Source organism: Hippichthys cyanospilos, chromosome 12 (assembly GCF_059441005.1).
Source record: "Hippichthys cyanospilos isolate Australia breed blue-spotted pipefish chromosome 12, RoL_Hcya_1.0, whole genome shotgun sequence".
NCBI lineage: Eukaryota > Metazoa > Chordata > Actinopteri > Syngnathiformes > Syngnathidae > Hippichthys > Hippichthys cyanospilos.
In genome coordinates this window covers 2,066,921-2,093,774 of record NC_142380.1, presented here as the reverse complement: position 1 = coordinate 2,093,774, position 26,854 = coordinate 2,066,921, and the positions used below count along the sequence as shown (strand labels likewise).

The following is a 26,854-nucleotide window of genomic DNA, read 5'->3' as shown; positions in this document are numbered from 1 at the left end:
GTTGGCCAGTTAATATAAATAAAATTAAAAAAAAGTTTCATGTAATGGTTAAAAATTTACTGTAGAACGTGACGAAGCGGTGAAAACGTGTTTGGAAGTACACGGTCGAACAACCAGCAGGCGTTGACGTTTTAATGCTTGACCACGGTTTTGTTTTTTGTTTTTTTTGGCCACATAGGTAATACATCAGTATTGAGGGACTTTCATGTCTCTCCAAATGCGCTGCTTACATTATTGCACAGGGAGAATGGATTTGCAATCAAACACTCTTTTCATCTTCAGCTTATACATTTCATTCTTCATCGTGGAAATTTGTAGTCGTTGCGCTAGCGTGCCTGACTGATTCATCACGTACGTGGTGTCACCAGAAGGTGGTTAAAATTACGACATTGAGGAGCAATCAAAACATTATTTTGTTGTTACAATACACTATTAGCGTACATGACTTCTTCTACAGCCCCGTTGACGTCTACATTTCACGCGAAAATAAGTCAATCTGGCTCGATGTCGTGCGGGAGGGTCACATCATGGTGTTTTCGAATTTCGAAGATAACTCCTCGGCGGAATGACACGAGGAACTCCAGGTCATTCGGAGGTAACTTCGAAGGGAAGCGCGAGCTAGCTTAAAATAAACACAACAAACCAATTTCTTATCCTTATACACTTCGCTTACAATTAGAACTTTTTGCCTGCTGGGAAATGAATGTCGAGACCTTGATGAGGTGTTTTGGTAGAAACTTCCAAAATATAATGGACAGTATGAAAAAATGTGTGCTTTTGTCATCACCTCAAAACTATGCCAGACATACTTCGTGTTTTGGTTCCGTCAAGTTTTTTTTTCCTCATTTTCGACCCCCGTATTAGGAGGTGTTGACTTATAACCACATAACTCAGAACCAGACCAATTTTGTCCACATATCTGTGTTTGAATAATATGAATTTGAAAGCGAAATAAGTGTTATGTACAAGTCTTAAAACGATTATTATACCTCTAATTCGATATAGTATGCATACGTTTTAGAGCGTTTTCACAGAACATCGCAAAAACGCACTTTCGTCAAGCGCCGCCTAATTTCCGACAATGAGGCTTGCGTAATAGACACCATGTGTTGTCTTATAGTCGGGTTTTTGTTCAATTCCGTAGTAAAAAACGGAGGTGGCCTTGTACTCGGGACAAATATGCATATATTTAACCGTGGAAAGTTTAAAAAACCACGATACGGGTCCGTAAAAGTCAGGATAAAACTCTTTCCCCCATCCCGTTTTGAGTCATCGCTTATGAATCCCAAAGCGGGCTAGCATATGGACGAACCCCAAACGGCAACACCTGGATGTGTTTTTGTCATCGCAGCGTACCGCTAATTGCAGAAAGCACTCCCCAAAAAAGCGGTCGGACAAACAAACCCGAGCGCGGCTCTCGGCGCCATTTTTTCCACCTTTGTTAACAACCTCGGACGGCTCGTTTATTTGTGCGCGGGATGGATTCTGAGTGGGAGGCGGCAAAAGAGAGAGGGGTCCCGGTCCCGGGCGGCGGGGTTGTTTTTCTTGAGTCTGCCGGGGAGGGAGGGAGGGATCAGGGGTGAGGAGTCAAGGGGAGGACAAGGTGACTGATTGAGCCGAGGCATTAGGTCAGAGTGAGGCCGCTGAATCAAATCCGGCAAAGAGCCTCCTCAAGACTAACTACCATCAAATGCGTGGCGGGCCTCCCTCCGTCAACACGCGCGTCCCGCCGGACGCTCTATGACTTCCACATGTGCGCGGCGAGCGGGCCGCGGCGCAACACACATCAACGGGCTTATCGGCACGCAGCTCGCAGCGCAGCGGCTGACAAAAGGCGGCTTTCGCCAGAATAATGGATGCGTGAAATCAATCTGAGAGTTTCAAAAGGTCATCATGTGCAAAGCGACAGCTCCCGGAGCAACAAGAGGAAGCCATATCATCTGTGAAAGGGGTCCGCACAAAAGCCCCAGCAGCGGGACTTTAATTTAAAACGGCCGAACACCAGTTGAGTTGTCTGCAAATTCAAAAACGAGCTCGCTTTATACACCGGCCGGACAATTAATGCGCCGCAATCATCGCCGGACGCCATTGAGAGGAAAATTATTCTGCTCCGCTCAGTCCATTTATAAAAGGAAAATGTATTACAAAGTACATGCTGCTTTCGCACCGGCATTCATCCGCAGCCCTTTCAATACGGAATTCAATTATGCAGAACACCTGAACAAACAATATCTCACAGACAATTATTCGCCGCCTTGGAAACGGTTGGAAAACAAATTAGCGGCAAGAGAGTGTGGCGGCGTTTTTGGCCGCCTGAGTTTACGACGCTCGCTGGGTGACGCTTTCATCCGTCCGCGGCTGAATTAAATAGACTTGACCACTCTGAGGCTTTTATAGAGTGGCCTTTTCCATTAACACGATTTCAAAACAATTCCTCCGCCGTAATCGGCGTTCCCGCCGGTATCGGTTACCTCCTTCTACCTTATCGCTTAAAACAAATAGATAAAGAGTTCATGTGATCTTTTGGGGTTACCTGATGCCCGCGGGCACCATGTTGGTGACCCCAAAACATCACATGAGTAGCCGAAGGCCTGTTCTGCAAATACAGTGGACCCCTGGTTTACGACGTCCCCTCCTTACATTTGTTTTACCTTACGACACGGGCCGCTACAATTTATTGTCCCCTCTTTACCATTTCTTTTGCCTTACGATAAATGGCAGTCAGTCTGAGCGACACATCCAACATGGCGGTCAGTGTACGCTCAAACGTCTATACGCGCGTCACAGCAAACGTCACTACGATGCTGGTCTGCTACTAGTCAGCGTCACGACTCCATAAGATGATTGCCCACCAAATGGCAAATTCGCTGTACGACCCCAACCACGGAACGGATTAATCTCGTAAACCGAACAGTATCAATCTTTGAAAAATATGTTAAATATATTTGAACACAAATGCTCTCCATGAATGTGACCTAAGCGTGAATAATAGTCCATCAGGAAAATGCAACGAATGTAACTTTGCAGATTGTGTTTCACAAGAAGAGTTTTTGACCACAATGCAGTTTTCAAATAAGCTAACAGCTAGCCTAGCTAATGCGACAATCTCCGTGATCATTTCTGGTAGTCTGGAATCCCCATGGCACCGTTCTGCCTCCTCCAGGTCAGTCAGGGTACTATACTATTGTCACAACACAACAAAAACAAAAACGCAATTTTACCGTGTTCCGTATAAACATTTGGGAAAATTGGAAGCTCACAACTTTGTGGGAACCATTCGGCGAAACCTCCCGAAAAAAATTCCTGAACTCGTCACCTCAACTTAACCCCATCAAACACGCTTAGCGTGCACTGGATGGAGATTGTGAGCAATGAAACCCAAGCGCAGGTTCAACTTCAGTGACCTCTGACATTGCAAATTCCCACAGAGACACTCCACAATCTTGTAGCGATCCTTCAAAAACCGCAGCGGTAAGAATGAATCTACACTTTTTTTTAATTGCGTAGTAGTCAAATGTCATCATGCAACAATGAATTTATTACCCCATTAAATGATAAATATTCTTAATAATCAAAGAATTGTTTGGAAATTGTCAAAATGTTCAGAATTTCAGCTTCTCTGCAGGATATATTCTCATATTTCATGAGTCCTCCATGAGACTCATTGTGTTGAATCAGAATAAGACATTTGCGAACATCTGCTTTTACTTTGGAAAACAATGATAAACATTTTTGCCAATTTCGTAACATGCTAAGGACCAAGCCGGCACCAAATCATTAAAAAAAAAAATGTGCTTGCAGGGCTTGCAGGTTACAACTATATGGAGGAAAACGTATTCCCAACTGCGAGAGTAAAAACTAGAGACTTTCCTCCTGCGATAATTAACCCAGTTTGGTATGTTTGGACACCTTGTGGACACGAAGAGACGGCGATGAAAGCGCTATTTCTATGGCTGACGGCGTTGTTTTTGCAGGCCTCTCAGACCAAACGCCGAAGCGCGCCGGTGAGCTCTCTTGGCAAAGCCGCCGACCTGTATTGATCGGGCAACGGCCCAACAAGCCCTCGCTAAAAAGAGATTAAAATATCAGGCCTGTCTCAGACGTTTATGGAGTGTGCGACCTCAGCTGAAGCGAGTACATACATCATCGTCCGTCTCGGTGAGGCACGCCGAATGTTGAGTGGCAAGCGCGCGGCGGGGGAGGCGACGAGCTCCGACTGCGGACGGCGAGATTTATTTCGAAATTGCAGGTGCGGCGTCAGCGTAGCTGTTTCATTAAAAAGTCACACCGCGCGCCCTCGTATGTAAACGTTAGGGCCCCGGAATGTGTCTTTCGCACCTTTCGGGGTAAAAAAAACAGCTGAGGTGGATGCTGCGGGAACAGGGAGGGAGACAAAAGGTGTCAAAGGATTTGCGCATCCATTCGCAGCTACTTTCATTACAGAGCGAGCGGGTCCTGTCAGCGTCTTTTCATTACACGGGCCCGTATATCCTACGCCGGTGTCCGAGCGGTCCGCTCGTCGCCTGTCAAGAGAAGGCGCTCTCAGGGAAAGGCCGCCTATCCGGATGATCCCCCCCATCCCCGGTCTACCATCGGCAGGCGAGAGAGGCCAGGCAGAAAGAGAAGAATCGTGTTTGCCATCAACAGCTCAAGAGAGTAGCATGGCAGCAAGATTGATGACACCCTCCCTGAAAGTAACAAAAGAACTCCTGTGCACGAGGGCCCGCTTATGGAGCTTGATAGAGTTGTCATCCTCTTAATAAACAGCTCGGATATGTCAACCGCCGAGGCAGCGGGGACGCCGACGCCGCGCTCACCCACCAAGCCACGGGCGGGATCGCCTACTGGCATGGCGGCGCGCACGCCGCTCCGTACGGAGGCCCCCCGAGGGTGTTAGCGAGGCAATTACCAGAGAAGAAAAAATATGTGACAAAATGTTCACGTTTGTTGACTTTCGATGTAGCGTGAAAGACTCGAAACTAAATTCCGCTGCAATTCCCGTGAAAATTTTCATTTATCAGAGTTGGGGCTGTGGTTTTATATAGAAATTGGCAATTTTTGTTTTATTGCCACCCGGGGAAGAATGTCAGCGGCGGGACAAATGAAATGATGTGCAGGTTTTCATATATGGTAGCCGATGCGTGACCGTAACTCAAACTCGGCAAAGTTTTGGTTTGCATTCTAGCAGGCTGGCGTTAGAAATTTCTGACTAGCTAGCTACAATCAAACTAAATAGCCAGTCTGGGGAAAAAAAAAAAGAGAACATTTCACTATTTTCACTGCCACGCATTATAGAAAATAGACAAAAATAATGAGGAAACGTCTACAAAAAAATCATACGGTAGACATTTTAAAATGAGAGGACGAATGAGTCACCTTAAGTATTTGTGCTTTCAATATCAGACCAGCATATTTCAAAACAGCACAATTTCCAGCAGTTAGCAAAGAATCAACTAGCTAGCTCGTTTAGAATTAGATAGCTAGCAAGCCAGCCAGCTAACTCGCGTTGAAATTAGCCTGACAAAAACTAGCTAGCTTGTTGATTCCGTGTTGTGGAATTAATCAGCTAAGCCAGCCACCAAGCTAGAATTATTAATCAGACAAAAACTAGCTAGCTAGCTAGCTAGCTAGTTCATTCCTTGCTAACCGCTGGATATTGTGCTGATTTAAAATACGCTAACCTGAAATTTACAGCGTAAATGCTTCTATAATTATAACTCATTCAAAAAACGGTAAACAGTACGCGGCCCTTGAATCAAAACGTGAGTAATTTGGCAACTTGGGGATAAATTGCTGCTTCCACGAGGTAAAATACAATCCGATGTTTATGGGTGCTTGCTGTTTTATTTGCATTCTGGGCTGGCAGTATCCCTTGCTCCATTGCCACGTTAATCCCTCTGCTATCATCGTAAGTAAAACTAAGTGAGCTCACCAAAGAATGCTACAAGTGTACGCTAAGTGCACTGTAATTCTTTATCCTTTTTATCTCATAAAGGAACAATGCTAAAATAATTTCTAACTGCGTATGCCGTATAAAGTTACCCGAGGATTTGAATCGCGGGGAAATAAATCGATATGACAAAAACAAATAAATCCTTCATATTTTGACAAAAATATCAGCAACTAATAACAAGACCTTATATGCAATGTTGCAAAAGCTCAGAAGTGTTGTTGAAGTAGATGCTTGACATTTTGGGAGCTATGTGAGAGAATGGGCTGCGAGGGTTGGTTGGCAACGGGCTGAAAGAATGTTCGGGGTTGTTGCTGTGGCACATTTTATGACCTTGAAATAGAGCTGCACTTCTCTATGCTGAATTAAGCCCTATATTAAAACATTTAAGGGCTAAAAACAATGGAATATAAAACTCAGCAGCACAACTGAAGATTGAATTGACACAAAAAGTCTGAATAATCTTGAAGAGGGATTTGGGTCAAAAAGGAATCGTATTCATCAGGGGCACAATGTTGACTCGACTTCAACTTTGGCTTCACTGGTTTGTTTTCCTTTTTTTTTTTTTAAATAGAATCAACATTCAATCTTATTATGTCTGCACTCTGAAAAAATATTTGTTTATCCTCTAAAACAGACATTTTTTTTCATCCCTTATGTTCTGTATTAATTTTCCGATTGCTATATGTAATATGATTTTATTATAGTGAGTGTTGGTGCGTGACATAATAAATGAAATGTAAAAATGAATATAAATAACAAGCTTCCATTGGGGTCATTCTATTGCAAAAAGAAATACGGAAACCTGAATGAATCTGCAGTATACAAATTCGATATGACTCAAGCAAAAAGTGTGTTGGCTGTCATCGTAAAACCTGTAATATATAATAGCAAACTTTTCTTTAAACAATTGTCTAAAAACATACTTGCTTTGACATATCCGCAAACAGAACTCAACAATTTGAAAAATAAGGGCTGCAAATGTGATGTGTAGACAAACTATCCCAAATCAAGAAGGCGTGACAAATTCTTGCCAAGAAAACGGCGCGAAAGAAATTCATTTTTATAAAGTCTGCCACTTCAATATTGACTCATTTTTTGGGGGTGGAAGCTGTGGGGGGGGGGGGGGGGGTGATGTTGTTGTCTCAATTGAATCTGCAGCCCACTCCTGGTGTGATACCTAGTTAAAGCCAGCAGGGTGTGAAATGGTATTTGGAAATAAATGAAAGTGACTATGAAACAGTGGAGTTGGAAGATATTGCCGTGTCAAGATGACAGACAAGCCCTGGAATGGAGCGCCAGGGAGAGAGAAAAAAAAAAAAAAAGTTATTATCCCAAAGAAGAGCGAGAAAGCTGGATTAAATGTAACCCATGATGGCTCGCACAGCTTTCTGACTTTGCCCTCATACACACACACACACACACACATAAGATGAGGGCAAAAATCACAACAATCCGGGCTGCAATAGCTCGCCTGTTGATTTTCGCGCAAACAATCCATCTTATTGGGGCGCCACGGTGCCAATAAGTGTTATTGCAAAGTGTTTGCCTATCGACGCTCCATATAAAAGCGCTTTCAAGGAGCTTTGGAGCAACACAATCCCTGGAGGCTCTTCCTCGCCTGATTTACGGCCCGCCTGATGAGTCACACAGGACACGCCGGCCGTTGAAATAGCCACCATTGTGTTGTCAGCCTTATTCAGTTTTTAGAGGAGACTCTTGTTCCGCGCTGCCAAAGCGTCCGCGGAGGTCATGACGATATGACAACGCCGGGGGGATCGTTTCCGCGAGCGCTTAATTGTCAAAATTGTTCAAATGCGTTAGCAGCTTGGAACGCAGGAAGCAAATTGAGCTTCATCGGGTCCGAATCTCCACATCGTTTTTGCCAATTACCCTATTTTAAACTGCAAAAATTGAACCCCAAAACAATTTTAAGCCGCTACGGACTATAAGCCGCAGGTCGTATCAAATATAAATGCAGAAAATTCGTGTCCAAATTTTGGACCATATAAAACCATTATAATCACAATTTTTGAGAGTCATTTTAATAGGATTTATGACTGATTTTCCTGCAATTTTTGCAACATTACATTGAGGCGGTCAAACTATGTAAGCAAACAGAAAATTCTTTGTTGACATGTGTTTCACCTCAAGTCAGTAGATGGCGATAGAGACCAGTTAATGGTTATGTCAACTGTCATCATCACTTTACAGACAACAAAGAGAGAGCATGCCATTTTTAATAGTGTTAATAGATTTAACTTTCATATATATGGATAAAAATGATGTCACTGAACAATTTGAGTGGTTAGGAGGGAAAACAAATAAATAACTTTAATTATTACGCCTTTAAATGCATTGACAAAATTAGGAAAAATGCAATGTGTATAGTTTGCAGGGTGTGTGCCCAATGGTTAAGCTAATTTTAAGGGGCACAATCAACTCTGTTGAAAAGAAAACAAACCAAAAAAAATGATAGGGGCCAAGAGCTGCCTTTTTTAGGTCCATAAACACGACACAATGCAGCTTAGCTTCTGGCAAGCGTACGTCGTGGCTAGTCATATCTTTAAATGTATGTTTTGATAAAAAACAAAAAACTAGTGCAGCATAAACACAAACTCCAATGGCATTTAAACAACTTTAGATGGAGCCAAAACAACAATAAATGCTATTAGAGATTTTTACAGAACAATAATTCACACTGATCAAATGTTACAGTTGATCTTGTCTGCATACTTCATTTCCTGAAAAGAAACAACTATTTATGTTACCCTTTGTTTAACCCTTTACCCTTTGTCCTACGAACAAATGTGAACCGAACGGTGACCTTTAAACCAAGCCACACACCAAACTTGGAAATTTTGCTTGTTTTTTCTTGCACTGATACAAAAAGCACTCCGCTGAAAGCCAACATATCTTGAGAAAAAAAACAAATCGGAAATTCGAAGCTAACTCTTTTTCTGTTTTCTTTTTGGCGCGTACGTATTCTGGTGTAGCTCCACACCAATGTCAGATGAGTGCCAAAACGTTCAATATTTGGCTTCCAATTATACAGTGCGCAGCGCACCAAATTGTACCATGCAGAAAGAAGCCCTTTGTGAATCCCATTTCATAGATGAATGAATGACATGCAATTATTAATTGAAAGCATGATGATGAAAACGAAGTAGCTTCCCCCCCCACTTTTTTTAATTCAAGTCTTTCACGTAGACACACACAAAACGTTTTTCTATTCTTACTGTTGGAGCTATACGATGAGTTTTTGTCCACTGCACGTCACGTTCTGTCAAAGGCCTTTTAATTACATTTTCAGAAGCCAGTTCATTACACATAATACAGGTCTGACATGTAATATCTGGTATCAAAGTGAATAGGGAACGTTGATTTAGGCTTTTAGAGCTACAGGGAAAAACGCATTTCTTCTTTATAGACTTTCATTTATTATTAAAGAGGCATTCGATAAGTAAAGGCTTCTTTAAAAGAGCATAAGAAGCCTGCTTAATACTGCCAAAAGAACTTCTAGACGGGTGGCTGCTGCCCTCTCGTGGCGTTTTGAGTTCACTGCACCTTATCGTTCAACTATAAAAAGAGCATTGCAGTGCACGTTTCTTTTATTATCTGCAAATTTGTATTGCAGTACAGAAGACGATTAAGCACAGAGAAAATGAATTTCTCACATTAGAAGATACAATTCGCACTGTTGAATTTAATTAACTACTTTAAAAAGAAAATATATCAAGTATATCAATATTAACATTGAAGTATTTTTAACCATTATGGTTTTAAAAGGCAGATTTTGAGAATGAAATCAGAATAGTGACTTCATTGTTCCTCACATGAACTCAAGCGTTAAAAACATCGAAAGATTCTCCCAATCCCCCCCCAAAAAAATTATATATATCATGTGATATACCCTTGATCCTCTACCTGAACTCGAACCCATGCTGACACAAGTTGACCTAGCAAGAACTTGAGTTTGCTTGTGTCTTTAATTACTCCAGAGAACGTTCAGACTGGCAAAGCACAGCAGGTCATGCCCTCCAGCCCAGTAGAACAATGAAGAAAAAAAAAAAAAAGAAAAAGTCGGCGGTAATTTTATCTTCAACTTGGGACATAACCGCAGCGCAGTTGAAGGAAAATTCCCCATGAGGGACTAATAAAAGACATGGACCATAAATTCATTGTAGGTTTATGGCTGTTCGTCCCGCACTCAGAATGTTAAGCACATTTAACCTTGTAATGACTAAATTATATTAATTAAACAATATTTAGCTGTTGTTGTGCGTTTGGGGCCTTAATACTCGTTTGTGCTCTTTCCCATCCGCATCCAAAGATTTTTCGCCAGCTTAACGACAAAAAAATAAATAAATACTTATTATGAACGATGTCCACCAGGACGAGACGAGATTTTTGCAAAATGTGTCATATAAAATAATTGCTATTGGCTAATATCAATTTTCTGCAGGAAAATGATCAAGCTAGCGCACAAATATGAGCATAAACATGACACAACTGTCACAGGTTTGTTTTTCAGCTGCGTCTGAGATGCTTTATTAAAATGTGTTTTGCGTGTTTGGCGTGTTGAGACTGCGAAATCTTTCGCAGTCTCTCTAAATTCCCTTTGTCTTATCTTGACAGCGTTTTCTCATCCTTTTCTTCGACTCGAGAAACCAAACCCCGCCGCAGGTGATTTGAAAGTAGATGCTCTGCAGTAGCACTCCCGCTCTCAGTCCAAACGTGGAGTCTAAAGCAGTCCAACAGTCTGTTAATACTCGATCTTGTTCAACGGCAAATGAAGACACTTTAGCTTAAAACTAAACTCCAGCCTGACATTCTATATCGTTTTTGCAACAACTCTTCATTACTCTTACAGCCGGTGGGTGCGCATGTAGTGAAAGAGCTGTGCATCGAAAATTGCGGGGGATTCGGGATGAACGAGTGAACACTGGATAAACACGGAGATGCAAACGACACATTTTCACTTCATTTTGAGCGACCGCATTTTGTATATTTTTGCGATAATCAAAAAAGGTTTTGTTGAATATAACAAATCAAACATTTTGGCGTTAAATATCACAGAGTTCAGACAATTCGCTTTCTATTTATTTTTGGTCATCAGGCAAAGTGGCGTCAGACTAAAAACCCATTTGAGTCAACCTGATTTGTTTAAACCTTTCATTCACATCGGGATAATACGTCCCACAGCTTTTCTTTTCTTTTTTTTCTTTTTTTTAAACACACAAAATAAATACATCATTTAAATATCAATTCCCATACGTGAAGAGCCTTCTTTTCATTTTGTCCTACAGGAGGCGCTGTATACAGCATAGAGTATTTCCTGAATGCAGGGAGCCAGTCATTAAAGCGGTGGTGGAAGAAAAAAAATGCAAGTATGAATTTGACGTTTATGTTCATACATGGATACAAGTATAAACATCAATAGTGAACCAACCTGTGAAGCGTGTGAAAGAAATGTTCAGCAACCAGCTGGTGCGCCTTTCAAAATTTTCATGAGGACTCCAGCTGGAGAACCAACACAAACAAGGATGTCACCTCCTGGGACAAAATCTGCTGTGGGAACAAAGAAAAAAACCGGGATAAATACTTTGTTCAATCTTCAAACGATAGCACTGTATCTCAAGTAAACCAGACCAATTACACAAAAAATTCACACGTCAAATTCTGCTGAGATCTTCCCGGGGGTGCGCAGTGTCATCTAAGGGTTCTAGGGCACATTTTGAGCTAAGAGACTGAAAAACCCACACGGGAAGGCGCTCCAATTTCCTCCATCATTACTAAATGGCCATTTTTAATCCTACGTTACGTATACCGTAGTCTCACCGGCCTTTTTGATGAGTGCACCTGCATAATGTCGCCTGTTGCTGTTTCTCAAGATTAGAAATCTTACTTTCTTTTTGTAGGTAAAGAATGGAATCCAATGGCTACACACAATAAAATATCTCTGTCGGCCTTGAAAGTCGCGTCAAAATGCTCGAAATCAACTGGCACTCTCAGGGGGTTGCCTTGACTGCAAAAATGAAAACTATGTGGGCTTTGTATGATGTGTAAAAGCTTACATGAAAGATATTGTTTTTGATATTTTACTTTACAATAAATGCACCATCAAGTCACTAGATTTACAATATCTAACCAAATAGCAAGGATTCTGTCTTTCATTTTAATGACCGTAAATCTATTCAAATAAAGAATAAAGAAGCAGTTTTTGTCGCTTTCCTAACGATTCAAAAGTTAATAAAGCTAAAACGAACCTCTATGCTTCATTTTGTCATTCTGTCTTGAAAAAAAAAATCATTTTGCACGACTATAGATTGAAGCAAAAATCATTGTCAAAGTTAAAAATTATTTTGAATGAAAACTCAATTCTGAATCGAATCCAAAATTGAGACTATGAGCGGACTCCCATTCTCACTTTATGATATTTAATTAATCACTCATTTAATTATTTACATGGTAGATAAATAATCTGCACACCTGTTTTTTTGTGTCAAAATGGCCGTCCCCGTGATGCATTTTTTTAACTGTGCTTTGCTGCTTAGTTCATATTCAAGAAAATGATTGACTTCACTTACCTTGAAGCAACCTTTCACAGGCCATTCTGCCTTGAGCTTGACGCTTGTTATCTAAAAAACAGTCGATAGTTCATTTTATTTTGACTATCTTTTTTTTCCCCCTCATTATACAACAAGGATGAGTACTGTGAGGCTATTTAAGGTTTTCAATGCAACACTAATCAACTGTGACATTTTCAAACGTTTAAGTAACATTTCATTGTGGCCAAATGAAACGCATTCTCTCAAATAATTTCCACATGATGTGCTCACGTGGAGATCCAGTGCCAAAGCACAATCGAGTTGGTTGGACATGATGGAATTACATAAGTTCTCCCATTCAAACCAGTAGTGACGCAGTAACCTATTTCTACCACGGGGTGGCGTCGAGCCTAACGTCCACTTTAAAGGATGTTGAGCTCGCTGTCGTCAAATTACGACTGAATCCCATTCTTCAAAGGAGACGCAAAAACAACGACGGGATTTTACCTAAGGTTTAAGTCAGCGGGTTCATGTTGTAAAAACAGGGGAGGTCTGCGTGTGAGGAAAGACCTCGCGTGGTGAAACGGCACGTTGCTTACACGCGGCGAGTTGGCGGAAATGTGGGCGGCGCGGCAGGGGTAGGCGTGGTCATAGTTTCCATCTCTGACCAATGAGCGGCCAGTAAAAGCTGTCAGGCACAGTGGAGCTGAGGTTGTGACCAATCAGACGCTCTTCAGCCAGTCGTTTCCTTATAAAAATGGCCGGAACCAGCGCTTCGGTACCGGAGAATGGTAGAAACACTGAGAGCGCATCGCAAGACGAGACACTGGACCTGCAAGTCCTTTAGTTTTTATTTCGATTTTCTCGTTTCTCCAGGTAAATGATCTTTTACAAGCAGTTTGATTCATACCCGCTAATTTCATTAGATGACTATTTTTTTTCCCAACCGGCCTTTTTTTTTTATCATTTGTACATTTCAGCGGTTATGTGTCATTTGTATTTGTGCGGTTTAGTCTTTGTAGTGAGTCTTTTGCTGTTTTAATGTGGTCACTTGGCGGAAACCGCTCTTGATGATGTAATATTTCACAGTCGACGTGTAACCATGGCTACAACGCGCTCGTGCCGACAGGATGTACAGTGCTGTGTAGTCTTGACTTTTTTTTTTTTTTTGCATCGCTTCGCTTTCCTCGTGTCACCATTTTCGACGCCATCCTCGGTTTTCAAAGACAAATGACAAGCACACGGACGCTCGTTTTTACCCAGATTACCGAATTCCAAGTCGTAGATTGTCGATGAAATAGAAAGAATGAACTCAAACGCGACGAGGTTTCTTCATTTCCGATGTAGTTTTGAGCTGATGATGTCTCGTTTTTCTGGAAAAGTGAACAATGGTGGCCCTTTTAGTTTTTTTAAGGGGACGCCCCCTAGCGTCGTTTGAGCACACTGCGGTTTCATATCTGCTCTGTTTTGTCTCCTCGTTCTTTTGTCTCATATGCAGGTGTGTTATAGTAGGAAATAAAATAATACTCAAGATGGCCACGTCGTCCAGCGCCAGCTTGAGCAAAGTCATCAAGCAGCAGTACATGGAGCTCCCTCAGGGGGATAAAGTTCAGGCCATGTACATCTGGGTGGACGGGACCGGAGAGGGGCTTCGATGTAAAACCAGGACTTTGGATTTTGAGCCTAAAAGTGTTGAAGGTAAGAAATGTTTTCAAATCCCTCACGGCCACATACCAACTGTTTAACATTGTAACCGCTGTGACAAATGGGTGGAGGATTTCCGGTAAATTTCCGAAAAGTTCCTGGTAAGTTTCCACGAGAAGAAGAAATGCAAATTGGAAGGTTGGTTGAATGGAAATGAATGAGATCAAAGCGGGCATCCATGCACAGTAGTACTGTTAAAAAGCATGATCTGTTTTGAACATTAAAAACATAATAGAGCTAAACGCTTCCTTTGAAGCTTCTCAAGCCAAGCCCTATTAATAAATAGTGATTGCATGAAATGTGATTGTTAGGCTAGGTTGATGTTAAAATATATTTGCCCCCCCTTTTTGCAGCTAACTTTCAAATGAGTCAATTCTCCATGTTATTACCATTCCATTGTACATTATTGATAATTTTGCAACCCCCGATTTGACTCAATTTTAAGAACGAGCGACCTCCCCTCCGCACATATATGATAAGGAAACAATGGCCGCTTGTGTTCGTACTGCTTTTGGAGGGTGTGATTTACTCAAGATTGCCAACGCAGCGCGATATGCGTAACGACTGCGGTTTGAAAACGTTCTCTATTCCCTAATCACTCCAGAGCTTTATATCACGATGTACTTCACTCATCAGTCAATTTGAGTGCTGTGTCATGTATGGGGGGGTAGTACCTCTGTGTATTTCATTCGGCAATCCCAGTAGCTAGATCGGATAATATTAGAAGTTTTATTAAGGCACATCTACCGGAAAATTGCATCACTAATAACTATTTGCATCTGTATAAAACATTGTGCAAAAGAGACACTTATACAATTTAGCTATGAGTTGTGGAATGTTCCAATTCATTTGCTCTTAATTTGAAAACATTTACTGTTTCTGACGCTTAGATTTGCTGATACCTCCAGAAAACGGGTTAAAATCTCGTGTGCTTTCAAGCACTCCCCGGGATACTCATTGGCCCATGTGACAACCGTTGTGTTTATGCTGTCACAAAATTTTATCTTGTAAACTCAACGAATCAGTTGTACTCATAATTTCCTGTACCAATTGATTGGAGAAAAAAAAAAAAAAGTAAAGTGTGGAGAGTCCCTGTCACTGAAAAGCAACCAATTGGAATTGGACTCATACTGTTGAACAAAATAAAATATATTTTTTGTTTGTTTGTTTGTTTTTTCCTGCTTTAGAACTTCCGGAATGGAACTTTGACGGGTCCAGCACTTACCAGGCCGAAGGCTCCAACAGCGACATGTATCTCATCCCCGCCGCCATGTTCCGCGACCCTTTCCGCAAAGACCCAAACAAGCTGGTTCTCTGCGAGGTGTTCAAGTACAACCGCATGCCTGCAGGTGAAAGCACTAAAACGAAATAACTCAATTCCACGCTAACGTTATTAGTCATCTACACGTCAGCTGACTGACCCGGGAGTGACCCCTGATTGGCTCGAAACAGATGGTCGCACAGATGTCACGTCTCGGTCTGCGTGTGTACACTAGAATCGGTCTTTTGTGTTGCCTTACACGCTGGAGTTGCGTACTCTCATTAGAAGGCACATGGTTGGACAAATGCAATAAGTGCATACCGTTTGAAGCTAATTTAGGCTTAAGAAAGTACACACCGCCCCTGTCACTGAAATTAGCCTAATATGGGACGAATCTATCACATTTCACAAATGGCAATTATTGGGTTTCATGTGAATAAAATGCACTAACGCTTCAGTAAAATTGTTTTTTTTTATTTACTATCTGCAGAGACCAACCTGCGAGTGAGGTGCAATAAGGTGATGAAGATGGTAGAAGAGCAAGTTCCTTGGTTTGGCATGGAGCAGGAGTACACCATCCTGGGCACAGACGGACATCCCTTTGGCTGGCCGTCCAATGGATTCCCGGGACCTCAAGGTGAGCCCCCCCAAAAAATTGAAACGTCATTGTTCGTGTCTTTCGTGTTTGTCCGACATCTGATTTGTGGTCAGGTCCATACTACTGTGGCGTGGGAGCAGACAAAGCCTATGGAAGAGATATAGTGGAGGCCCACTACAGAGCTTGCCTCTATGCTGGGGTTCAGATCTGTGGCACAAATGCAGAAGTCATGCCTGCCCAGGTAAAAACCATCATCTTGTAATAATAGTCCGTTCCACGCGAGGAAGAGAAGCTAATATGGCATTTTGATGTGTGCTTGCGTGTCTAGTGGGAGTTCCAGGTCGGCCCCTGCGAAGGGATCAACATGGGCGACCACCTGTGGGTGGCGCGTTTCATCCTGCACCGCGTTTGCGAAGACTTCGGGGTGATCGCCTCGTTCGACCCCAAGCCCATCCCGGGCAACTGGAACGGCGCCGGCTGTCACACAAACTTCAGCACAAAGGAGATGAGAGAGGAGGGCGGACTGAAGTAGGTGCTACTTCAATTATTATGTAGATCTACAAAAAGTGGCGTTCCACACGGCTCTGTTCTAGGACTTGTTAACTTTCAATTGGGAACAAGGCTGAAGATAAAGCTCGACATGATAAAGACATTGCTACAGTATGTCCTCTTGAGTCAATAGCATGCATGAAACATTTTTGAAAGGGCCAAGGTGTCCTCTGCTTAGGACACTGGGACTTAGTAGGATAGCTCAAATGAGTCCAAAGATATAGGCGAAAAATAAATGTCCACTCCAGTGGGCACAATTTTTAATCTCTCCCAAAGGTTTCTGTTTGATACCAGTTCCAAGTGATAGTTTCAATCTTTTCTTTCGACCGCCGTGGGCAATGGTCCTTCCCCCAAGCCCCCCCCCCCCCCCCCCCCCCCCATTGCCAAATAATTATAAAATAACTTTAAAATAACACTATTTGGTTTGTCCCAGCCTTACTAAGCTTTGCAATGGCCTGCTACATTAGCATCTTTGCTGCTATCACTAGCTTTGGCTGCTTTGCATTTATGTGGTAAGCTAAACTCGAGTGGTGTCCCAAACCCCTTCAAGAATACAAACTGTCTTATGAAGGGCTTTGTTTTTATTTATTTTTTTTAAATCTATGACTCATTTTCTCTTCCACTTTTGGTTACGCCAAACACAATGACGAAGTCCACTCGGCAAAAATTAGAACGCGATTAATCAATCTGACGCCCTCGGTCACAATTGAGTAAAAAGTCCCATCTTCATCCAGGGCCATCGAGGACTCCATCGAGAAGCTGGGCAGGAGGCACCGCTACCACATCCGTGCCTACGATCCCAAAGGGGGCCTGGACAACGCCCGCCGCCTCACCGGCTACCACGAGACCTCCAATATCAACGAGTTCTCGGCGGGCGTGGCCAACCGGGGCGCCAGCATCCGCATCCCGCGCAACGTGGGTCAGGAGAAGAAGGGTTACTTCGAGGACCGCCGCCCGTCGGCCAACTGCGACCCGTACGGCGTCACCGAGGCGCTTATCCGCACCTGTTTGCTGAGCGAGGAGGGCGACGAACCCGCGGATTACTGAATCCGCAAATCGTGGATTGACCCACCCCCCCGACTCGATCTTTTCTTTTCTTTTTTAACTAGTACTGTATTTTCTTTCCCCATTAAGATGGTTTAACCCGCATTTTTTTTAAACGGCTTCAAGTTGGCTGGTCAACTTAAAACGGTTAATCGCGTCTTTGGTAGTCCCCCTCCGGTCATGGCAGGGTACCGTCCCCTCGTCGTGGGAAGGGATTGGCTTTTGTAACGGTTTTTCTAGCCACGTCGGTGCCCCCCCCCCCCCCAATTTCCTTAAATGAACTAAAGCACATGGACACTGAAGCGTAGAGCTGCTACGGCCGGACAGCATGTACGGCTTAATAAACCTTTAGTTGATGTCCTGCTAATTTACTTTGTCGCTCGCCTTATTTGTCCCGCCCCCTTCCCTTCCCCTCCCCCCACAGTACTAACTCTTTGATTTTTATGAAGTGTATTTTTAAATGGCAACGTTTGTCTTCAGATTTCCGACACACTGGGTCACCCGTGTTGGTACACATTGTAGATGTCTGTGCCCAGATGATGTATGACGTTCAAATGTGGTGGATCTGTCCATAATGCCATTTGTAGATTTTCCTCAAGGAGTTTTATCCTTCCGTTAATGCGCCCCATTCGGTAAATTGTCAAGTTTACTGAACCTGGGTTATTTTTCTCTTGATACATTTAAAACTTATTTTTATCACAATCCTGCTGTCTTGTCTTTTTTTTTTTTTAAGATTGATTGGAAGTGGTGTCGCTGAAATATGACCTTTGGCCTTCAGGAGAACGTAGCGTCGAGAGTGGCCGTCCGACAGTATTAGCCTTTTTTTTTTTCGAGGGTACGCTCCCTTTTTGCGTCACATTCGCATAAAACCACTGACTCAAAAGATCAACGTGAGATCAGCGTGCCGCATATTGAATGCGTGACTCAGAAAAATAATGCACACACTATTTGTCGTCGTGGGAGTGTTAGGTCAATAAAAATGACGAGGCTCTAAAGGGGCCAGCTGTTGAACAAATAAGGCTTCAATTATCACTCCAGTTGCTATTCATGACAACTTTACTGATTACCACGCAGAGTTGGTATAGAATTGAACTTTTTTGACTAAATAAGTGCATTCATGGTAACAGAATAAGCCAATAAGAATACAGATTAGCGGCTCAAAAATGGAGGGCATCAGCAAATCTAATAAGGATTTTTTTTTTTTCAAATTAAGAGCACCATGAAGCAATTTCGCACTAAATTATTAAAGTGACTCAAAAACGAATGTTTATTTTGCAAATTTTTATATGGCTGCACGACAATTTTAGGGGGAATTTTTCATCAGACGTAATAAAACACGTGGTGAGCTCATGAATTTGCTAAATAGAACACGGCTACTGATAAATATAAATATACTGCCAAAATGTAATAAATTAGACATGGCACAGCACTATTTTAAGTTTTTTTTTCATCCAAAAACCGCATTGTTGAAAAGTAATTGAAAACAACCAACTAAACAGTTGATAAATGTTCTTCTCTAGTGTGCCAAATTTGAATAAAACTCATTCATACAGTCCTAGTCATAAGTTTAAAAACACCCTTAACTCGCGTTTTTTATTATTTCAAAGAAAATCTTGAAGATCAATACGTGTTAAACGCAATGAAGAAATATTGACAGAACTATTTGGTAAACAAAAAACGTTCTATAACCTTCAGAACCTTCACAACTGGACATTGGAGCTTCTCATCAGCTGCTTTTTGACCTCGGTGACTTACAGTGTACAAGCTGATTTTTTTTCCATTTATTTACCCTTAAATGTGTATGAGATCATCTCAATTTGGTGTTTCCAAACTTTTGATTGGTGTCAATCGTCACTCTGGGCTCCACTATCTAAAAAAATGAAGCCTCCTCATACTGTATGTTCCACCCTGCTAGTATGGATTAGATGAGAGAATTTTGACTCAGCTTTTTTGACTATTTTGCTGCTGCTGTGGTCTAAATCAGCAGTTTTATCTCTAAGGTTCAGTCAACATATGTGACAGCTTAACAGTTTTGCTTTTCGGAGATAAGGGCATTGTTGAGGTCAGGACGCATATGCTTCAACTTTTTGCCGCGGGGCGATGAAAAGTCATCGCAGGAGCACAAGAAAAACAACAACAAAAAACTCAGGGGACAAAACTTTCCATTGTATGGAGCAGGCTCTGCTTTTAGTGGGGGGAGGGGTTGCAAAGTTTGCCTGGAGACCTTTCCCCCAAATCCCAGGCGGGCAGCTAGCATCTCGTCTGCCAGAAACGTGTCAGCGAGTAATCTATGCGAGCGTTGCTTTTAAGTGTTCCTCTTCAAGACGTCAGCTGGCCAGGAGTCATTTTGTTTTGTTCCTTCGCTCTCCTCCTCACGTTTTCCATCAGCCCAAATTGTTGGGGTGTTTTTCGCACGTAAACGGAATTCTGGGAAGTGCTGCTAAAGGAATTTTTTTGAACGGGATTCAAAGTTTGCAATTTAGTCAGACAACAATAGTAGCTTTCAACAAGCCAAGAGTTCATCAACATTTTTTATGATTGGTGAAAACAATACCATGAGAGGGGAACAATCACAAACTTTTTTCCCCTTTAGGAAATGTGCAAATACATACAAGCTGTTTAAAAAAAAAAAATCCCTCAACATAAACATAAACAGAAAGTCAGCCTATTTATTTATTAGTGGTTCATTATTACTGCCCTTATTGCTCTATTACTGTTTTTTTTTGTTCTGTTGCCTACTTTATTATTTGCTCGATTATGGAATGTAGTCCACTCGGGAAAGTGAATAGAATAAGAATTTTATTTGTGTGATATTAATATGCATATGACAATAAAATTCTTGAATCTTGATATTCAAGCTATGGCCCGGGGGCCAGTTGTTGTCCACAGTTGATTTTGTAGTGGCCCTCAGCTTATTTAGGAACATAACTTTAGTCACCGGCGTGACTACTATGAATAAATTCCACTTGGAAACTTTTCTGAAAATGTAAGGTGTTTATTACCAATTAACAATTTATGTTAATTGTTAACAATGCAAATTAACAATTTGCAACAATGTCTCTCTTAACCCTTTAGGAACCAGAATTATTTTCAAGATATTTTTATATTTCTGTTTGAAAAGTTTGCGGCTTGATTAAATGTCCGTTATATGCACTTGGGCGGCTCGGTGGAGCAGTGGTTAGCACGTCGCGCTGGCCTTCCTGTGTGGAGTTTGCATGTTCTCCCCGAGCCCATGTGGGTTCTGTCCCACACTCCAAAAACATGCATTGGACATACTAAATTTTGTGCCCTGCAATTGGCTGGCAAAAAGTTCGGGTGACCCCGCCTACTGCCTCAAGTCAGCTGGGATAGGCACCAGCAAGCCTGCGACCCTTGTGGGAATACGCGGCTCTAGAAAATGGATTGCAGCTCGATTATATGTTCATTATATGCGCATATAAATGACAACAGGTTAATGCTTTATTAATTAAAAAAAAATCAGGTTCAAGAGCAAAGTGCTGTCACCGTTTGATTTATGAAGACTTTCCATTATGAACACTGCTTTAAAACGATCATCTTATTCCTGCTTAGTCCTTCTTTGGTTCTATTATGGACATCTGCGATCAGAGGAGAGGCTGATCTATTTGAGTGTGATACAGAGTTGTCTGCTATTACAGTAATTCAAACTGATTTAAACTTAAACGTAGCAATCGAAAGATATGTCGAAACACAATTTTTGTCCCACGAAAAGCGAGTGCAATTTAGGACGGCACATGGCCCGTGAACCTGTTCACCGCTGACTTGGCTGGTTTTCAGTTTAGCTTGCAGGAGACTCAATCGAGGAAGACGGCACGTGCGAGCACTTCTGCAATAAAAGCGGAAAGTAGGTCACCCAAATATATCAGGAACGTTAACCCACAGACCCCATATCCTCATGGTAACAGCACACGATAAGACTCCATTTACATCGCAGCACAGGAAACTAAACTATATAGATCATGTTTCATATCCAATTTTTATACGGGCATATTTGAAGAGCTTCCCCTCAACGCCCTTGAAAGTCCCAGGCAGAAAACCAGGAAGGAAAACAAGTCACGCTGATGGTTCACATTAGTTATAGTTTGACTTACAGGAAAACAGCACTTGGCTGAACCACTAATTCTATTTTATCCTTGATGATATATTTTCTTTTAGACTTGCTGCGGATTGCGCATACTGTCGCCACAAATCTGGCAGCACACAAGTCTTCCTGTTTTTCTGTTGTTTTGTGTGTTACATTGCTTAGCGTCAAACTGGAAATATAGGCTGGAAAATTGTTTAAAATGATGTGAAAAAATAGGATTTTTTTCGTAACCCATAATACACATTTCATTTTTTCCTAAGTTTGTAAACGCTTTTAAAGGCCTGATAATTAAAGTTATTTATGATTTTTTTTCCTTCAACCACTCAATTTGTTCAGTGGCGTCGGTCGTATCCATACATATGTATTTTAATTGTATTAATCACAAAAAAAATTAAAAACGGTACGGTCTGTCTTGATGATACTTTAAGACTTTAGGTCTCTACCGCCACCTTCTGTCATGAGGTGAAACACAAGTCAACAAAGAATTTTCTGTTTGCTGACATAGTTTGACCGCCGCTCAACGGAATGTTGCAAAAATCGCAGAAAAATCAATCTTATAAATCCTATTAAAATGCACCTCAAAAATTGTAATTTTAATGGTTCAAAATTTGGACAACGATTAGTTTTGTACACAAAATCTCACACTTCCTGTTGCAATCACATAAAAATGTCAGAATTGCGTTTTGAAATTTGACATGTTTTAATCATCTGCTGGAAATTTTAGCTCCCTAGGGTTTTTTTTCATTTACTTTTTTTCTGATGTTTTATTGTAGGTTGATGTCAGGTTTTCAGTTCTTTTCTGTTTTGGGTTGTTTCAAGGATTTTGTGGTGTTTTCAAGTTGTGGGGTTTTTGTTTATGTTTCTAAGTTGATTTTCCTGTTCTCCTTATCAGTGTCATTGTGGCCACCCCCCCGGTGTGTTGACCAATCAGCTCCCTCTGCCGCTATTTCGTGTTGTCTCGTTAGTTGTGTGTTTATTTAGTTTCCAGTTTCCTTTCAGTCGGTGTCAGGGTTACTGTGTACTGTCCATGTTTCCTACTGGCGTACCTTCACTGTGTTGTTGTAGAAGATGTCCTCTGTCGTAGTCACCGCGAGTCAAGTCTTTTAAGGTTCCTTTTTTGTTTGTTACTTTGTAAGCAGTTTTTTTGTGCTCGTTTGCTTTGCTTGTGAGTTGATATATATCATCATTGATTGTCACAAATGGGGTAAAAAAATGTTTTTTTTCGCATTATCGACATTACAGATCGCCGCTCAATCCCAATCCTCGTCTTCCGTCCCTTGCTTCCCGGCTCAATCAAGACCTTCCATTTGTATGCGGAATCGGCGCCACGGTAAAGCCTGGGAAAGAGATGGGGAGACGCTACACAAAGGCTGGAGAAGGATGCTGCTCTGTTGCTATGACAACCACCAGAATGTACAGGCTGGATCCTGGTGGTGCGAGGGAGGAAAGGAGGGAGGGAAGGGGGTGCGGCAATGTTATGTAAGAAGGGGGGGGGGGGTCTCACAAATGGAACTGCACAACAGTCCCTCTGGTCAAATGCGGCTTTAAGATGCTAGTCAGCTAGCATGAACAAACACGGTGCGGCTTTGGTCATGTGTGCCTTTGAAGAAATGCTCCTCTGTCGACCTCTTTCGCATTTCACATGTTGGAAAGACACGCAATGACTTTAAATCTCCGCCGCATCCACGTTGTGACATCGTCCGCCTTTGAGTGTGTTGTTGTGTAACACATCCTACCAGTTCCAACCAGTCTAGCTCTCGATATAGGGATGTTGCAGTAAGAACCTCTTACCCTTTAAGGCATGAAGAGGATATTTTCTGAACCGGCGTGACAAGAAGAGCACGCTTAGAAGCCAGAGATGTAGACAAAGGTTTGTGACAGACCTTCATCTGACAAAATAGACGCATTTGCGCAATTTGTTTTGCTGTACATTCGAATTGGTCGATAATTATTGGTTCATTCAGTGACATTGAATGAACTGAGACATCAAAAATCAATTTTATGGAGCTGACAGTGAGTTAATATGATAAGATATTTTTTTTATTTCATAATTACTACCCTAATGTATGTAAATGTACGTGCACCACCATATCAGAGCAAAACGGAGCAGTTGTGCTCATAAATTTACCCTAACGGTATGTTAAACTGTGAACACAATTATATTTAACAATTGTAGGAGTTGTGCTCCTAAGTTTACCCTGGACGTCCATTCCTCCATCCGTGTTCTAGAGCCTCCTATCCTCATCAAGGTCACGGGCCTGCTGGCGCCTATCCCAGCTCACTATCGGCAGTAGGCGGGGGAGACAGTGTGTGAACTTATGAGCACGACTTTATCACCAATTACTATTAGTTATCAGTTGTGCTCACCAATCATCATTAGTTGGCATCAAACAGTTGAGCTCCTAATTTTACTTTAAGAGTGCGTAAACCTATGAGCACAACTCATAAGTGTGTAAACTTGTACAACAGTATCTTTTTTGGCAGATATAAAATTTGCACTTACTTCTAAGTTTACTTTAGGGGTATATAAACTTTACTTTAGGCTTATATACATTCATGAGTACAACTGTATCACTGTTGGCAGATTAGCAGTTATGAGCACAACTTTATCACCAATCACTAGTAAGTGGCATTAATTGAATACAGTTGTATTCAAAAGTTGACTTTAGATTTGTGTAAAGTTATGAACACAACGATTTCACCATTCACCATTTGTTGGCAACAATGATGAATTTACCCTGCGGGTGAGTACATTTCATGACAACTGTACAACCATTCACCAAGAAGTCGGCAAACAGTTGTGCTCATAAGTTTGCATCGGGGTATGCAAACATATAAGCGCAACTGCATCACCGCTCACCACTAGTTGGCAGAAATGCACACATTTGTGCTCATATTGCAACAACACAGCCCTCAAGCATATGTCAACAAATGAGCACAACTGCATGTACATTTTTGAGCACAACTCTATGCCCTCATCATTGTGGAAAACATAGTTCCGGTGTCCAAATACTTTTGCAGCTGGGATGAAACTGTTTACTCTGTCTTACGGCTCCTGCTCACACATGCATGCATTCACACGGTACGAAGCACACGTGAGTACATGGATTGTTATACGCACATATACATTCTGACTTATAATAACACGCGGCTTCAGACACACACACACACACACACACACACACACACACACACACACACACACACACACACACACACACACATACACAGCTGCTAACTGACAGAGAAGCATCCCCATTGGCTGAGCACTCTGGTGCGATTGGCCTGGATGCGGCGTCCTGTGCATACCTGTGCTGCCATTGGTCACGGCATCACATATGACACAGTGACACACTTTCTAATGCTGAGCCCCCCCCCCCTACACACACACACACACACACAGTCTAGCTTTGTTAGTTTCCTGCAGCGGCCTGAGCGTCAGCATACGTTTGCAGAATGAAGGTTAAAATTTACGAGGAAACGAGTCAGCTGGATTGGGTTTGTCGGTTGGTCAGTGGGACATTTCATTACTAATTTGACACAGAAAAGTGTCCAATTGAACTATATATTCCCCATCATAAAACAAAGGTTTTGAAATTAGGATTTTGCTCTGTTGCCGCCCTGGCTTTTCAAACTGTTTGGATGTTTGCGGGGGCGGAACAAATGTTGTTTTATCATGCATGCAAATAACACTAGACTTAAAAAAAAAATGGCGGGGTCGAAGGACAGATGCTGTATCATCTCCAAGCAGGAAGTGACCCCCACAAAAAACCTCTCAGCATTTTGCTGATTCCTTCCAATAACAATGGCACTTCTGCACACTGCCCCACCCTGAAAAGTCCATTTAGTGTGTTAATATATTCAATCAATGTGTCGATACAAATGTTTCTGCATAGTTCAGCACAATGTGAATAAAACGTTACATTTTTAAATATAACAGGTAAAGCTGTTGTTTTAAAGCGGCAGCTATCAAAATTGGAATATTTGGATAAATATTAAAAGATTTTATATACGATATTTTTTCAAATCTGCTAAAACAACACGTTTAAGTCGGTTTATTGAAATTTGAACAGAAAGAACAGCAAATGTGTCAGGCCATCAGCATCAAAATGAGTCATTAATGTCTAAAATTTCAAATTTTCAAGCAGGGTGCAGAAATTAGAAATGCATTAATCAAGGAAAAAATATATATTTTGGGGTTTAGGGTGAGGAATCATGCTATATATATATATATATATATATATATATATATATATATATATATATATATATATATATATATATGGGTGTTGTAAAATATTGAGCGTGGTCATTCTTGAGAAGCGTATATGATTTTAAAGTCATAAAACCCAGATCCCAAAGTGAAGGGCAGCGCGGTAAAGGTAAGGGCCGCATCTACAAACTCTATTCTTGCTGGACGACAACTCAGCCGCACTATGAGTCAGCATCCGGAACCACCCTTGTAGTCAGCACCGCACCCGCTCTTCTGGAAAGTAAAGTTTGAATGACGTCAAGCTAACAATGACGCGCTAGGCGCACGCTTTGCGTTTGGATAGTAACAGATAAAAGTCAACTGTTGCCACGCAAGTTTTGTTTGAACACGTAGAGGAGCTGCAGTCACATTGACAGGAGGGAAAAAGGAGCGCACGCTTGCAATAAAGTTGGAATTTTGACTGTGGTGAACTGTGTCCAGTCAATCATTCAGTTACAAGCCAGGAAGTAACAATTAACTTTGACCCACTTCATGGATTTTATTCTTTCAGAAACAATAAAGAGTTAATTCTTGCATAGCGCTTGCTTTTAAGACATTGCTTTCATTTATCCTACGCTGAATCTGGGTTTAAAATAGACATATTTAAAACAAGAGTTTATTAGATAGAGCTGGACGCTTTTGCAGTTATAAAAGTTCTTCTTGAGAAAACATTCTTCTTAAAATCGATCTCAATACTTGAGTTTTGACATTTTAAAGCAATTTTTCTGCTGAGAAAGCAGACAGTACACAAAGCTCCACGGACGTTGCATTCACTGGTTCTGGATTTTCCGCTTTTGGTCAGTTTCTTGGTCAGGTGACTTTGGTGACATTTCTCAGCGTAAA

The 26,854-nt window shown here is 41.7% G+C and overlaps 2 protein-coding genes across 7 annotated transcripts in view; one reads left to right on the top strand and one right to left on the bottom strand.

The window, feature by feature from the left end:
- The window catches only part of LOC148414373 (pre-B-cell leukemia transcription factor 1), a 111,212-nt gene extending 98,094 nt beyond the window's left edge, over nucleotides 1–13,118 (bottom strand). For 2 of the 6 annotated variants that reach the window (XM_088430342.1, XM_088430337.1), the window contains exons 1-3: nucleotides 13,009–13,118; nucleotides 12,541–12,591; nucleotides 11,403–11,521 (exon numbers count right to left, since the gene is read on the bottom strand). The gene's annotated coding sequence lies outside the window, so the exon portion shown is untranslated. Of the gene's footprint in view, nucleotides 1–11,402; nucleotides 11,522–11,791; nucleotides 11,985–12,540; nucleotides 12,592–12,792; nucleotides 12,812–13,008 lie in introns of those variants that run through there. The other 4 variants (XM_088430338.1, XM_088430339.1, XM_088430340.1 and 1 more) reach the window with 4 other exon arrangements.
- A 92-nt stretch (nucleotides 13,119–13,210) lies between these two features.
- Nucleotides 13,211–18,359, top strand: LOC148414372 (glutamine synthetase). The gene is made up of 7 exons (XM_088430343.1): nucleotides 13,211–13,377; nucleotides 14,000–14,199; nucleotides 15,393–15,554; nucleotides 15,957–16,103; nucleotides 16,178–16,305; nucleotides 16,393–16,592; nucleotides 17,348–18,359. The coding sequence occupies exons 2-7, from the start codon at nucleotides 14,034–14,036 to the stop codon at nucleotides 17,658–17,660; spliced, it is 1,116 nt and encodes a 371-aa protein (XP_088286469.1). The 5' UTR covers nucleotides 13,211–13,377; nucleotides 14,000–14,033; the 3' UTR covers nucleotides 17,661–18,359.
- The last annotated feature ends 8,495 nt before the right edge of the window (nucleotides 18,360–26,854 follow it).